This window comes from Cyprinodon tularosa, unplaced genomic scaffold (assembly GCF_016077235.1).
Source record: "Cyprinodon tularosa strain WSP-4 unplaced genomic scaffold, ASM1607723v1 ctg53, whole genome shotgun sequence".
Taxonomy (NCBI): Eukaryota; Metazoa; Chordata; class Actinopteri; order Cyprinodontiformes; family Cyprinodontidae; genus Cyprinodon; species Cyprinodon tularosa.
In genome coordinates, this window is record NW_024039263.1 from 1,413,341 (window position 1) to 1,430,004 (window position 16,664).

The window sequence follows — 16,664 nt, forward strand, 5'->3', positions numbered from 1 at the left end:
CGCTGTCTACCTGTCTGCTTTGTTTTGACTCTCCTGAGCTGAAGTGCATGTTCAGAGCAGGCTGAATGCAATGTGAGGGTCAGTCGATGAGCATCCTCAGAGGAGGGCGAGCCTTCCTTTGAAGTGACCCTCAGTCACTCACTACTGGATTTAAAGCTGTACCGCTAAAAGCTTTTTCTGTCAGAGAAAACAACCATTAGTCTCACGCTGGTCACCAGGTGGTAGAATCTATGCTGGAATTTTAAACACCTCAAACATTAAAGACTTTTACTTAATAAAAGCACCTTTATGGAGCGAGATAAAAATCTTTTATCTGACTCAAGGGTCTTTTATTTCCGCTGCTTCGGCAGGAATTAATGTGAATTTTAAACTGAATTATTAATAGTAAAAAAAAAAAGATACAGGAAACCTTTTTGAATAAAGGATATGCTTTACGTGAGATGTATCCAGTGGCTTCAGGATGCAAGTTAGTGGTGAAAACCTCTGCATTATGCAGCCGCTGCTGTTGGCATTCTAGACAAGAGGTCGGCCAGAGAAAGAAGAGGTGTCAAAGAAAAGACGGACCTGGAGTGCTCCGATTTAATATTCAAATATGTGCTATTCCATCATCTGACCTCCAGATGGCAGTGCAAGTCCTCCTTTATCAGGAGGGAGAGATGTAGTTCAATTATAGCTCTGACTTTTTGCTGTTTTAAAAACTCCTTTTTTTTATTTTATAGCCATTTTAAATAAGTGAGCAAATATTAATCTCTTCCAGGGTGAGGACGGTTTTCCAGGTTTTAAGGGAGACATGGGAATCAAAGGCGACCGGGTGAGTAGTTTGAATCAGACATCATTATTTTTACACTTTATAGGTAAAATATGACATGTAGAATTTGGAATTTCCTCTTCATGCTGAGATGTTCTTTTTCTTTCTAGGGTGAAATCGGTATGCCTGGAGCCCGTGGAGAGGATGGACCTGAGGGGCCGAAAGGCAGAGCTGGCCCAAACGGAGAATCTGGACCACTTGGTCCAGCAGGAGAGAAGGTACAGAGAGCTTAATTTCTCAAGCTTTCAATAAATTGGATTTTGCTCTTACTCATCTCATCAATGTGTCTCAGGGTAAACTTGGGGTCCCAGGATTGCCAGGTTATCCTGGACGACAAGGACCTAAGGTAAGGCAAGGAGTATCGTACCTAATAAAGCATCTTTTATTTGAGCGGGGTATAACTAATCGTATTCAGAAGGGGAGCCGGTATTACATTTAGTACATTTATGAATGCGTTTAAAGCTGAGATATTTCAGTGAATTAAATTATCTGATTTGATTAAAATATCAGTCTGTCTGAAAAAAGATATACTATTCTGTTAAAATAGGTGATTTTTAGGATCATAAACAAGCAAAAATCAAAGCACAAGCTGATATCTTCACATTTAGAGGAAGGAAAGGCTTTAATTGGTTTGATTTTACTGAACAATCCTAAAGGTCAGTCCTTAGGACTAAGTTAGCTACACATTCTGCTTTTCTGCTCAAGTATGAATGAATGAAACATTATCATGTGTTTACAGGTATTGTATTCAAAGTCCATGGGCTAGAGAAGAAACAACACCAGTTTTTATGGCCAATGTTTTAATGTATGGTTTTTGTAGAGAAGACTCACTGATACTCATTTTATCCACTACCCAAATCTCTTTGGATAGCATTAAATGAAAACATATAAAAATTTGTGTTGCACTGATGCCATTTTTGGGCCCCGATACCTGGCTGGCCAGTTTTGGCCCATACCATACCAATACCATGTGTGTGAAATCGTTCCAGAAGAAATTTTTATTACCTACCTGGAATGGATGACAATGGTTGAATACATTTTTGGCTCTCAAAATGGTATGGTGCCCTATTTGTTGGTACTCGCTGATACCAATACCACCATTTTAGTGCAGTATCGGGAACTGCAGCAAATGCACTTCTGTTTATACATAGACAAGCTTGCATTTATCAATCTGGTTGTCTTTGCATGATCTTGGAATTTTCTTGTGCATGTAAACGGTGTGTTTTAGGGGTTACATTTCCAAACTGTTTTTCAACATTTTCAAAACCAGCATTATCTAAGGGAAGGTAGAATCTCAAAAGGAAACATAAATGTTTCTCTGCTCTGATCCATCTTTCCGTTATCTGTCTTAGTTTTATTTATTTATTTATTTGTTTATTTATTTGTTCTCTTGTCTTGAATGAAACAGGAATGTTTTGACACGTCTAAACTAATTATCTTTAAACACCTTCTGAATTTTTTGTGTTTCCACTGACTCAATTTTCAGAGAGTATCTACTCTCAATAACAGCTTCCTGATTGAGGATTGCTGCTGTTAGCTTGACCTGACTGGTTGTTCTTTAAAATGGCATGTAAAATGAACAGAAAAAAATGAATGTCCAGTTTGATACCTTAAAGTTTTAGTGAGACGTTTAAAGAAAATTAGCTTTGAAAAATGAGAAAAAGCCCTCTGTTTCTGTTATAAAGGTCACTGGTTTCACATTTTGTTGCTTGAAGAATCTGACATTTAAAGAATAAATAAATGCTAACAGTTGGACACTCAGAAAGAGATCTATAATTTCAGTGAATGAATGCAACATCATTCCTGTTGTTATGTATGCACTGACCCATACAGCCTAATCCTTCTGCATGTTTCCTCCCTCTGATATTGACAGGGCTCCAGTGGATTCCCCGGATTCCCCGGAGCAAACGGCGAAAAAGGAGCAAGGGTAAGAAAAATACATCAGCTGGGTAGACTCACTGTATGTGCAGTAAAATCTGCACAACCATCCCCAACATTAAATGTGTTGCTCTACCAGAGATGGCAAAAGTACTCACTTTCTGTACTTGAGTAAAAGTACAGATACTTGTGTTAAAAAATACTCTGGTAAAAGTGGAAGTACTGATTAAACTTCTTTACTCAAGTAAAAGTAACAAAGTACAGGCTTGTAAATTTACTTAAAGTATAAAAGTAAAAGTAGAAACCACTTTTTTCATGCCGTTGCCTACATTTTAAATGGATGTCTGCCAATAGGACTAGATCCATACTACTATGCTAACGCCACCGCCACCAAGCTGCAATGATTTGCCGCGAATTAATACCGCCGAATCTGTCGATTCATCTTGTAGTGGTGCGTCAAATGCAACGTAGATTCCCATCCAATTAGATTGAATTTGGTATTGATGACGTGAAAAATAATAACGGTAACTCCATTGAAATGATTCAAAACCAAAGTAACGAGCCAATTTTTTAAAATGTAAGGAGTAGAAAGTACAGATATTTGTGTAAAAATGTAAGGAGTAGAAGTAAAAAGTCGCCATAAAAATAAGTAGTAAAGTAAAGTAAAAATATCAGAAAAATCTACTTGAGTACAGTAACGAAGTATTTGTACTTCATTACTTCCCATCTCTGTGCTCTACAAATGCACCTTTGTGAAATAAAGCTGCTGCAAGGGAACTGGAGTATACTAAACTTTAGGTCTGTTTCAAAAAAATTAATTTGATTGTTGAAAAGCAGTCCAAAGTCTTTAAGATCACTTTTAGTTCTAATATGTTATTTAAGTTCCAAAATATGTGACTGGATTTTACTGAAACATTATTATTGGTTTAAATATTATATATAGACAACTATTATCTTTAGGTTAAAGAGAGTTTTATTAATTTCCTGATTTAAATTAATATTTTAATAGAATAATCATATAATTGGCCTTAGTCTGATGATGGCTGATATATCTGTTTTAGTAGTAGCCATTACCTCCAAGATAAAGCATTCTTCTTCTTTTTTTTTTCTATCAACATTTCTGGGAATATTGCAGCTGAATTAGGATGTCCAAAAACTTTTAGTTGGTTCTGTTACAGTTAAAAAGGCTTTCATATTTCTAGAAGCAGGACATGTTGCTTGTGAGCTATATTGCCACCAGTGCAGAGCTTGCACAGCGTCGTGAGAAGATGCCAAGACATCTACATTGGCTAGAAATCTACAGAAAATACAGGGATGGATCTCCGAAGAATGGTTTAATATAATTTTCTCAAAGAGACTCTTCTTTGGCTAATAAAAAACAGAAGTAAAATAAAGCTGTACCATATCCAAAGTGTTATCCTCAGGAGCATTGTCATGAGCGGGATCAGTTTAGAGGTTGGACCCATCAGTTCACAGCTTCATGATAGCCTGCGTATTTTACAGCAGGAAGGTGTACAGGATCCATGGACTAAAGCGATAAAATGGCTGATTTTGGTCTACAAAAACTACATAGATTGTAAGCCAGTTGAAAGTGGTAAGCTGTAAACAAAATAAGACATTTTTTTGCAAAACAATTTCCATCCTGTATGCAAAAGCAATAGGCTCCCCAAATATAAACACTAAAGTGATTGATCCCTTCCTAAAGGCACTTAAAACTAATGAAAGATTTTATTCATTCTACTTAAAACTACAGAAATATGTCATAAATTTTAAAAGTCAGCAGCAAAATATTTATGTCAAAGCCAAAACCTTTGGCATCGATTGCTTATAAACTCATAATTCTGCAGCATGTCCACAGATAATTGCTTCTGCATATTTCATAAAACAACAAAGCATAGAGAAAAACATCATTAGCTCATTTTTATTCTTGGGTAAGGTATAACTTTTATTTTTCTTTGTGATGAAAAGCAGTTAAAAGTTCAAGTTGTCGCTAATCAGGAGGATGAGGCAAAATTTCCCCCACTAGATCTGAACCGTGCTTTGAATTGATTATTTTTCAAAACTTTGAAGGCTCGAAAGGTGACAGCATTGGGTTTGTTTTTTGTTTTTTCCAGTTTTGATGTAAAATCAACTTGGCATCCAAGAGCGTGCCAACGAGCAAAATAGAGGGATTTTTTTTCTTTCTTCTTTTAACACTTGGAGACTGTCTTTCTGCTTGTATTATGTCTGTGGACTAAGCAGTCACTAAGCAGTTCCACCCACCCACACACTATTCCACCTTATTGTTGGCATTTTTAAACAGCATACTAATAAAACAAACAGAAACACTTCTATTTGTTTTGCCATATGAGCTGTTTTACAACTTTCCTATTAAAATTAACTACAATCTGCTCCAGTGGGACTGAATCTAGTGCAAAATGCATGTTAGTTTAACTATATGTTACAGAACTTAATCAAGAAATCTTGTTTTAAGACAATGAAGCAAACCCGAGAGATTTCTCAACAGTATTGCAATGATATTTGTTTATTTCGGTAGGAAATGCTATAATAAATTTTATGGCAGGCAAACCTTATGGGTGAATCAACTGTTTTTTCTTTTTTAACAGGGCATTGCTGGTAAACCTGGGCCTAGAGGACAAAGAGGTCCAACGGTACGTCCTCCTCCCTCAGTGATTTATTGACTGCTTATATACTAAGCAACCATCTGAAAACAGAATAGGAGTCACTTTAATAAACTTGCTGTCTACCCTCCTCTCCTTGTTGCTTTATCTAGGGTCCTCGGGGGGCTCGAGGAGCCAGGGGTCCAACAGGCAAACCTGGTCTCAAGGTAAACATCTCATAACAAAAAAAAAGCATCTTTTTATTCAGTATTTCATCAGTAACACGACCTGTGAGTTTATCAGAAATGCTTCAGTGACCGTCTGTCGCTCCCCCTGAAGCCCATTCCAAATATGCTCATATTCAAACGAAATATCAAAACAGTATTGATGCGATGCTGTGTTTTTGCAGGGCACAGCGGGAAACGACGGCCCCCCCGGCCCGCCTGGTGAGAGAGTAAGTTTCAAACGCATGTCATTTGGTGTTTTTTATATGCAATGATAGTTCGGGTGGTTGTTTCGGTTCTCCAGACTCATTGCAGCGTCACATCAGAGGTGCAGCTGCCCAGTGGTTGGTAAACGAGCTATGCTGCTGTATCAAAGCACAGCATGAAACGGCTATAAATAGTTAAAATGCCTTTAAGCTGCTGTGTTTAGTAATCTAAGCTGAGGTTAACTAAGAAAAGGACCCATCAATCAGTCAACTGTAGGTGGGTAGAGAGCTGCTCCATACAGAGACACTTAAGACAAACAAAGCCCCCTGAGCTCAGTCACCTGTTCCACCTGCTTTTTGAGATATTTATTCTTTTGTTTTAACATTTTGTTGAACTTCGTGTTAACTTGATAACTTAGCCCTGCTCCGTAGCGGTAGCTCTGAGATTGTAATATTTACAGACCTTTGAGCTAAAGATCATGGCCGCCATCTGGCATCCCATTCCATCAGCTTGAAATCCCCTGATTACAGTGTGTAGGGTGTGTATTGTTCATTGGAAAATAAGAAATAAAGCTACAGGTCATTTATAAATGTAGACGGACCCAAATTTTTAAAGCTTTGTTTTGATTTAGATACCTTAACAGTGAAAACTACGATCGATGAGCTGCATAACATTTACAGCCTCTCCTAACTCTGATGACAAAACAGTCCTCTTAGAAAAGCACAGCCATGGTTGATGAGGGCGGCTGGACGCCATCCAAGATCAAGGACCTTCGCTGGCTTCTCCAACTGTAATACTCACAGAAAATAATAACCATTTTAATGTTTGACAGCTTCTCCACTTTCAGTCTAAGTGCATAAAGTATTACATGGGGAATCAGTCAGGGAATAGCTTAATCAAATGTAAAAAACTAAACTTTTGGCCACTTGTTGAGCTCTTGCTCAGGGTTGAATGTGCAACACAGTTTGTTTAATTCATCGTATGTTTGAAAAAAAGAAATGCTCTCTATATGCAATATTGATTTTTTTTCCGCCGCTGTCGCCGTCCCCTATCCTAATCTGCCATCCGGTGCTCTCCACATTTATAGAAACTTGGAAAGGAAAAATGAGCCTGCTGCAGTAATGTGTGTGGGTATTAGGTAGAGTCGGATTTTCAATCACAGATTGTTTCAGAGCTCTGAGCTGCTGCTTTCATCTGGATCCTTTCTGTCATTAATAACCAGAACTTACAGCAGGAAACCACTTTCCACACAAATGGATAATTTAATACCTTAAAAATAAAAATCTTTAGAGTAAAAAGGAAGCAGCTTCCAGTAAATCAGTGGAAATATAGCAAAACAATAAAATCCCCCAACTTACGGGACATTGGTATTTTTCCCTATAAATTATTCTTAAAAGAGTATAAGTATATCTTTTTATTTTTTTTGACTCCTTTATTTTTGCAACTATAAAATATTACATTATATGTTTAAAGCAGAGCAGTTGGTGTTAGCTCTGCAGGCAAACAGGTTTTCACTAATAATTTCAAACTATTTCACCACTGATATTAAGTTTGGCTCCGTTACTAGCATCCTACGTTAGCAATTAGCATCACTGGCATGTCCATGTTATAACCTGTGTGTGTACCCCACCTTACAGTAACTGTGAGATGAATTAAAAGCTCTTCTTTTTAATAAAACAGGGTTTTGTTGTATCCTGTACAACTTCCTATTCGTTGATTAGGTCTAAGGCTATATGCTCGCTGCAGTTCCTAATGCTTATAATAATATAATTTATAATTGAACTTAATTGATCTCACACTGGAGAAACTTACCTCTGTATTTAACCCATCTCCTCGTGGAGTAGTGGGCTGCCATTGTGCGGTGCCTGGGGAGTGGTTTGGGTTTAAGGGTCTTGCTCAGAGACCCAGAGAGCAGGCTGTGGGGATCGAATCGGATACTTGCAACCTTCTCAGAGCACAAGCCCACTGCTCTAACCAGTAGGCCAACACTCCCACCATGCTTAGTTTTGTCAAAAATGTAACAGAGACAAAATTCAAGCAAAAACTACCACATTTGGGCTAACCTCTTTGGAATTGCAAAGTTTCCTTTTGCAGGATTGCACATAAACTTAGCAAATCTTTACTGAAGTCACTCATCTAAACTGCTCCCATATGAGTCTCCCAACCTGCTCTGAATAGAAGTTACTCTCCATATATTGAGGTCTAAAATATCGCCGTCCGTCCATTGAGTAATGCTGCAGCTGCTGTTCATCTTGCTTTTTGCTATCACTTCCCGTCGGCGCAAAGTTGCGACAAATGTCGATTGAATGTGATAACAAAGTAGTGCTGTATCCACATTGGTTGTTTCCACTGGAGTGACATACAAAAAAATTACAACCATATATTAAAATGGTTCCAATTGGACTTGAGCAAATTGCATATGGGCCAGATCTGAGGGTTCCCACTTATTCTAAAGAGTCTGACCCAGGCACGTAATCCCATAAGATGTGTTTTCAGGGCCTACAGTGACTCTCCTTTTAGGGAAATCTAAAGTAATCACCAACATACATCAGTGAAAATTACAGATTTCTTTCAAGAAAGCTCTTTGACCATCCGTTTTTCTCTTAACCTTATTTTAAACTCTCTTTATTTTATTTAGCATCTAATCTTTAGTATTAACCTGTGAATGGTGTGTTTTTCAAATACCTTTGCACCAGTCGGGTGTAAAATTGACAAATTCATGCCATCAGACTATTTGTGGAAAAATATTATATAATTGAAATGCTCATGATGTTAGAATAGATACTTAAGGTTTACATAAAACCCAGAGACTGCACCTATATAAGAATGCTTCTAACCATAGACAGTTTGCTTTTTTCCCTAATGGGCTTTTAAGAAAACAACTCTTGGATTTTCTCTCCTTTAGTGTTGCAATAGATCTGTTTTTTATATCTATGCATTCTGTGCCATGTTTGAATCTGTTTTATGACATTTTCTGTAATCTGAATCTCAATCAGATTGATTTATTTTGTTCCCTTTGATATTTTAGATGGGCAACTAAAAAGGGATTGTTTATACCAAACAGCTTTCTTGAAATACCAAAACAAAGAAAAGATTAAACTAAATCCATGAAATTGATCTCTGCGTTCAGGTCTATGTCAGCTTTGCTATCTACATTTTAGATTTTCTCTTTCATGACATTTATTCCAAATCCCAGTAGTTGTATTCCTGGAGTTCTAATAAAGTGTATTTCTCTAAGAAAAGAAAATGCTCTGAACCTTTTAAACCTAGGTGACCGACTCAGCAGGAAAGCTAAAAAAAATTGAAGTTGCTGCACAATAAAATTCTCCCAGCAGTGGACCACTGGATTTAATAACTTACATTGAATTTTCTTGGATTTCCAGCGTCGTTCTGGTGCACTTGGACTTCTCTCTGTTTCAGAGAACTGTGACATTCCAGCACGAATCTGAAGTAAAAAGCCACATATAGCAGCTTGAACTGATAAATCAGCTACAGTAGCCCATTTTCCTGGACATTTGCATTTTTAATCAAAAGAAGGAGTCCCTCTTAGTAGCGCTACAATCTGTGATAAATTCAGCAACACAGGAGCTAATCTGCTGAAGGATCAACAGACTTTAATAAAGTCCAGTATTTTGTGCCTATGCTTCATCTTAAAGCTTGTTATTGTCAGGTTGGGTGGAGGCTTTGAGGACTCAAATGCACAGATAAGTTTTGTTTATTTAATTAAGGACTACTGGTAACTGTGGCAAAAATGCCACAAAAATGCAAAAAAAAAAAGCAACTAAAAAAAATCTAATCAACGTCAGGGAAAATACACAAGGGAAGCAAGAGACGATGAAGCAACAAAACAACAACAAGAAACCAGCAAACAGAAACTGCAGAGGTGGTGTATATACAGTAGTAGCCAATTTCCCCTCTTTCCTTGATAGGTCCTTGGCTGGTCTCCTACAATTCCCTTTTAACATCAAAAAATTCGTATTAAAATATTCTGTCATGATTTGTGGACATTAAGATCTAAAGAGAAGCATCATCTCCTGGTCAGACCCTGTAATTCAGTGAAAGGTTGGAGTCAGAGTAAAGAAATATGCAAGAGGGGGTCACTCCAGTGGCTGGAAGTGGGATGGATTCTGCTGGGAGCTGCAGGGAAGTTGGCTGCCATTCGGCTGCCGTTTGACTGGGAAGGGCCATTTTGAATGCCTGGAACAAGAAACAGAAAAGAACAAAGGATGGGCTAATGAGCTGATATGGAGCAGGTGTGAAAAGGACAAACTAGGAGGGAGCCAAGGGGAAGGAACAGGCACAAGGGGGCAATAGAGAGTAACTAAATAAATACCAAACAGACAGAAAACAACTACAGAGAGCAGAAATCTAACAGTCATAGTTTTTCATACAGTAAATTTTAATAATTATCATCTTTTGTGAAAAAAAATCTCTGTCACTACCGAAATATTTCAATTCAGAAGTTTAGGTAAAATAAAACAGATCCTTTAATCTGTTTATTGCTGAAGTGTTTGGACTAGAGGCCCTTGAAATTTCCCAAGGAGTGAACTTCTTAGCATTTCCATCTAGATGCTGATAGGCAGCTTTCAACCTTTTCAGCCCTGTGATTCTCTGTGGGCGGAGGGCAATTCTGGGATTCCAAGATGTGACATTTCAGTTGGCTAAAATGGAAGGTCATAAACTCCTCCGTCCTGACAGTTTTTACCCCTTCCACTGAGATATCTAAACTTCTTTAAAAATGTACACAATAAGACAGCTGCATGAAAGAAGATCATTTTAAATGATGATATGAGGGATAAAGATTATATTTGGACTAAAAATATATCTAAATGCTCTATCAATTGTTGTTTTTTTTACTCTATTTAAATGTAAACAATTAAAAAACACATCCCATGATAGGCACTGTAAAAGAAAGGTTAATTTTTAAGCTAGAATAATTTACTGTATTCATGTTTTGATATTAATATCTTATATGAAGAGATCTGGTGAAGCAAGGGGATAACGTGTGTTGTTAGGAAAAAAGCTTAATCTTTTTTTGCATTTTTTACATAAATCTTTTTTTTCTGGACTTTAAGTGACAGGTCAAACACAAAGGGGGGGGGATCTTTTAAATCTATACGTACCATCTTTAATAACTATACATAAAAAATAAATTGATTTTATTTAGTTGCGTCTGGGTAAAGGTTGTACTCAAATGTGTGCAACAATTCACAATTATGCATAATTCTTTTTCTGTCCATCCAGTTGAAATTCCAAAAACATATCTGTTTGTGCCGATAAAGCACTTTGACGCTGCCACAAATATTTTTTTAAGGGTTTGATGAAAAGGGAAATTACATTTTACATATTAATACATTTTATTTCGCCAAGCTTTTCTTAAAACTTGTTTTATATTTTTAAATCCAGAGTGCCACAAAATAACATAGTAGAACTCAAGCACTTGATAATATGGATATAACACAGTAACATTTCACTCAGGTGCATCTTGGTCCATGCCATTAATATTGGAAGGAGGCCAGAATTAGAGGCAGGCCTCTATTTCTATTTGATCAAAACAAAATACCAGTGGAATGAATAAAAACGAGATTTTGTGTCTCTTTGAACCTATAGAATACTAGGTTCATTTATTTAAAAAAGTACAGTTACCATAATGGTATACAGAACATTATTCAGACATCTTCCAGCAGCTGCAATTTTTCTGCAAGGCAATAAGGGGAAAAAAAGACACAGAATAGAAACTTGATCAAACTGACTGGCCAAACAAAGTTTAAAAAAAAAATTATGGAAACTGTAATGCCATCACAGCAAAATTTTATTTGAGGCAGGCTAAGTGGAAGTAGGCTAACAGTATCTTATATTTCAAGGGAAATTCAACGAAGGCCAACGAAATTCTGTAATTTTAACGCTGCCTAGTTCCACCAGACCTACCGGGAATCACATTTGTCTTTCAGATCACAACGATTGTGTAAAGCCACTACAATCTCTGTGTAAGGATGGGACTTCCCATTCTAATGGCTTGGATTCGTTAGCAAACATTGCCCCCCAGTGGTACTTGTATGTTAATATCACAAGTTGTTGACTAATTATAGCCCCAGCCTGTATACGACTCCGGCCAGTATTTACCTCGGCCGACAGCGAGACAGGCAGGGCCGTCACTAGGTTTGAGAGACATGGGTGGCTTAGCCCCTAGGTAAGATATTGCGCGCGCATAGCGCGCGCCGAAATTTTTTCAGTGCACTTTCTAAGGCGCTGTCTATAAATTCATTATTTTAAGAGCAACATACCTGGGAAACACTTCCCTCACTAATGCTACTTCACCAACTAAACTACACCAGTTAAAATGTGCTAAATTACAAAGAGTAAATGGTAGGTGCCATGCATTACTGCATAAATGGAAGAAGGCAAGTGGTTCGCCACTCATCATAATGGAAACCTTCTACAGAAGACAGTTGTCTAACCAACAGACTCCCAACATCTTCATAAACCCTTAACCTGGCCATTCATCTTTCCCCATCTCCCCTGCACCCACAACCTGTCAGGAACCCCTGTCTGCTTTGCAATAACCCTGTTTCTGTGTGTGTGCTTGGTGTGTGTGTGTGACCTGGACTTTGGCATGTCTTTCTCTACACCTGGCACAGAGAGAAACACATATGTGAGGAACTTAACAATAAATGCAGCATTATCTTTGATAGATTTCTGCTTAATCTAAAGTTTAACCACAAAATACAAGTTGCATAAATGGACAGTAGGCAATAGGCAATAGCATCATTGCAAAGAAGGATATCCTTGAGACTTTTTCACATCAGTCTGACAAAGTTTTAATGCAAATAAAGGAAGTATTTTTAAGTACAATGTATTAATGAAAACACAAAATCAACAGTATATGAAACGTACAACTTAGAACTATAGTCAACCCAAGGAAGCACTACCATATCACACAGTGTCGCCCTATCAGACTGGTGGCACATAGATATGGGAGAATTATCCTGCCACAATGCAAGAGCACATAACTTCAATTAGAGAAAAGAATTTCATCTTCTTGCACTCAAAACTTATAATGCTCACACTCAAAACATGCGCTCTCTCTCAAATATTTTCTCTTCTCTCAAAAATCTTTGTTTCTTCTCTCAGATTTAAACAGATATTTTCTATATTATCACAGATATTTTTTCCTCTCGCTTGCCTCCATCTCCGCTCTGCACGGGTCTCAGTTACGCTCTGCTTGCGGATTTGTTTTGCTCTCTCAGACTGCAGTTGGATCGTTGCCTAGCAACCTTTCCAGCCAATAGAACGACAGCCTCGGAAAAGGTGCGCTTGTTTAACCCTACGGAGTGTGCCTGTGCTACTACGCCACTTATAAAGCGTCAGCTGAAACTGCTATTTACAGTAGTTTTGTGGCTGATTGTTGTTTAGAAATAGAAAACCTGGTTTCATTTCTTAGTTTTGCCCTGGATTTTGTAGCGTTTGTGGACGCTACGTCGCTACTTGATCAAAACAATAACGTCGCTACAGGAAAGTTACTTGATAAATAAAGCAGCGACGCTACGGTCAAGCTACTTGAAAATGTAGTTAAACTAATAGCTTCGCTACATGTAGCGGCGCTACTGCCCATCACTGCTCCTGTGACAAAACTATTATAATGATGCTAGTAGGCTACAACAACATCGTGTTTTCCCACACCACTGACTTTGTTCACCATGGTAACGTAATTCCTACTGAATCAGACAAGCTATTAGGCCTATATTGTCTCTTTCCTCACTCCAGGTAAAGTGAAGAAAATGTAAACCGCTGACATCAAATGGCAAACTCACCGTATGTATCTGCACGCAACCATAACTTTCCTAATCAAGCTCGATGACTGTGTGGAGATTCAAAGGGCGCGCTGTTGCTGCACTGCACAGCTGCTATGGTCCAGTTGATGGCCGTGTACCACGTGACGTGACGCTGGACGCGGAGCCAATGAAGGAAATGAATATCCTAACGATATTAATAATTGTATAAATAATTGTGTTTGTAAATAAACTAACAGGAACTTATCTTCAGATTAACTTGCCTTCTTGGTGGCTCGTTTTCAGTGCTTTACTGCAATTGTTTGGGGTTATATGGAAAAAAAATCAATAAATAAAAAAATAACAATAAAAATCGCAAAATAATTATGGGGTGGCTAATACCAACGAAGGGATGACTTCAGCCACCCTAAAATAGGTCTAGCCACGTCCCTGGAGACAGGCCATTGTTAGAGACCCGGCTGCTAATGGAATACAGGCCAATATTAGAGGATTTACGGTAGCTCTGTATGAGTTATATTTCTCAAAAAGAAGTTGTTTGTTTTGTTACTCATAAGAATGCAGACAAAGCTCCATCTGTATTGTCATCTACTGTATACAAATTTATTCTAATAATTCTTGGGATGGCATTTATTTATTTATTTTTTTGGGAGACTTGGTTGAGCAGATTTTTTAGCATTTAAACATATTAATTTTTCTGTGATGACACAGTAAACTGACATGTTTAAACTGCAGTGTTTTTGCATAGTGTAAAAGGTTTCTGTTGTTTCTTGGCTGCAGGGACCTCAAGGACCTCAGGGTCCAGTGGGCTTTCCTGGACCAAAGGGCCCTCCTGTAAGTACCACTTGTTTGCCTTCACATGAGACGATCTCCAACAAGCCCTGTTAATTTCAGCTTTAACTTTCACAGTTTGTATCAAAACTCAGCTAAGAATAAAACCACAATGGTTGATAAGACTGTGGAGCTACTTGCAGAGCCCCGGGACTGTAAAATATGTTTTTCCATTTCAGTCTAAGCAGTAAACATGTGGTAATTTATACAGACTGCTTCTAGTTTGACTCATAGCTGTCTCTTAAACAATGAGCTTCTTTTTACATCGATATTTTCTTCATTTGTGCAGAAGAGGTCTAAGAGTTTTTTTCTTCTGAATAATAAATGCTACACTGGGAAGGATAATTAGCCCTCTGCTTATAAACAGATGAGCAGAAGAGATTTTGTGCTACAAGTATTGATTTGCAAATATCATAGTCATGACAGTAGCAGTTATTTTACTGTGTAATGCATTTCTTTCCCCAACAGGGACCACCTGGAAAGGACGGGCTTCCTGGACACCCAGGACAGCGTGGAGAGACGGTAAGGACTGAATCCATTATTATTCAGTCTCAGTCAGCAGGGGATGTTTAAAGGAAACCTCAGACTCCACAGACTAAAAACCGTGGAATCACTAAACTAGAACAGGACGAATCCTCCCAATATGTTTTCAGGGGGTTTAAGTGCAAATATTTATGTATTTTTTTCTCTTGCCACACCTTTCAGAAAAGGTCTGATTCAGTGTCGATAGTAAATATTGTTGACCAAAAATATCTCTTTTCAAATATCAAGTTAAAGAAGCTCTCTGTAAAATATCCGTTTGTCTTTAACGTCCTGCTACTACTATATATTTTGTAACCCAGGTAATAAAGCCTTACAGTGAACTCATCTTCAGTGGCAGTAGCTTTATCTTACTCTAATATATAAAACAAAAACTTCTACTTTATATGTTATGTAGTTTAATAAATTCATCATTACTTATTCATATAATTTATATATCTTTTGTCAATTCTCCAGACTAAAACCTTGATACAGTATTATCATACTAATCATTTCTTACCTCTTGGAAAGCTGTGGTTTCCCATCATTACAGAAGGATGAATAACTCTTACCTCAGGTTCAACAGATTCACTATAAATGACTCAAATCAAAATAGGATTTAACAAAGTCTGGTTGGAAAGTTGTACACTCTTATGCAATCAGTCAATGTGCAGAAACTTTTCTCTCAAAAAATATGACTTTCTTAAGCAACAGAATGAATGTTAAGTGAAAAGGGGGAAACTCTCTAAAATTATTATTTCCTTTAGTTTTGATAAAAAATGTTATTTTTACTGGTTTTGGAGATTTAATGCTGTTTTTAGATTGACAAAAAAATAATTTCTCCTATCAACTCCTCAAAATGGGATCAAGATTACACAAAATAATATTCAACTAATGTATATGTGTGTTGATGCTTATTAGCCAAGAATATTTTCTTTCCCAAACTTTTCCCAGTGGGCGGTGTGTCCTGAGCCCGTAACATTATCAATGACCCCTCACACCCCCACCATGGACTTTTCTCCCTTCTTTCCTCTGGAAAGAGGCTTTAAAGCATTCAAAGCAGGTCCAGCAGATTCCAGAACAACTTCTTCCCCAACACCATCAGACAGCTGAACTGTTGAAAAAACTCTAAATCATGTCACAGACTTCGCACCAAACCAAAACACGACATAATTGCACCATTTAAATTTAATGCTCTGAACTTCCATATCATTGCATTTTTTTGCACCTTGTTTTTTCTCAAACACTGTTTACATTTGGTCACTGCAGCATTTTAATAAATGGAAATGTCACGAGAGTTGTACAAAAATCGAAATAAAATAATAAAAGTTGTCTAAGACTAAGTCTAAGTGGTAGAAATGAATAAGGAATAACACCAATAACCTTTGTGTATATTTTCACCTAACAAAAAGATTGTTACAAGAGTAGAATAGCTCGAGTGTGATTATGTGACTAGAGCAAAAAGCATTATTTATTTTAAAGCTTTTTACCCATACCCCTTTTTATGGCTCCCATCCTTCAAAGAAAGTAACTGAGAACAACTGCAACGTTTAACATGGAATTACTTGCACCAGTCACTCCTATTGCTCCAAATGACTAATGTGTTTACTAAGTCTGAAGTAAAGATCCCAAGGACTTCTGTGTAAGAATTACCCCACAGAAGAAAAAAAAAACTTAATTCAATCACATCTTGCTGAAATCCTCTGCTCTCATCTTCGATCTCCTCACTTAGTATGCATCAGTGAGCCTTTGCTTGACGAGTCCCCGAGGACAATAAATTTCACTACAAGCTTGACAGATCATCAACTCT

At 37.5% G+C, this 16,664-nt stretch overlaps 1 protein-coding gene across 8 annotated transcripts in view; it reads left to right on the forward strand.

The window, feature by feature from the left end:
- col11a1a (collagen, type XI, alpha 1a) overlaps window positions 1-16,664 on the forward strand; it is a 121,921-nt gene that overhangs the window by 54,805 nt on the left and 50,452 nt on the right. For all 8 annotated transcript variants that reach the window (XM_038304255.1, XM_038304257.1, XM_038304254.1 and 5 more), the window contains 9 exons: window positions 758-811; window positions 919-1,026; window positions 1,101-1,154; window positions 2,682-2,735; window positions 5,293-5,337; window positions 5,460-5,513; window positions 5,696-5,740; window positions 14,285-14,338; window positions 14,804-14,857. In XM_038304255.1, coding sequence (XP_038160183.1) covers window positions 758-811; window positions 919-1,026; window positions 1,101-1,154; window positions 2,682-2,735; window positions 5,293-5,337; window positions 5,460-5,513; window positions 5,696-5,740; window positions 14,285-14,338; window positions 14,804-14,857 — 522 coding nt within the window. The remainder of the gene's footprint in view (window positions 1-757; window positions 812-918; window positions 1,027-1,100; window positions 1,155-2,681; window positions 2,736-5,292; window positions 5,338-5,459; window positions 5,514-5,695; window positions 5,741-14,284; window positions 14,339-14,803; window positions 14,858-16,664) is intronic.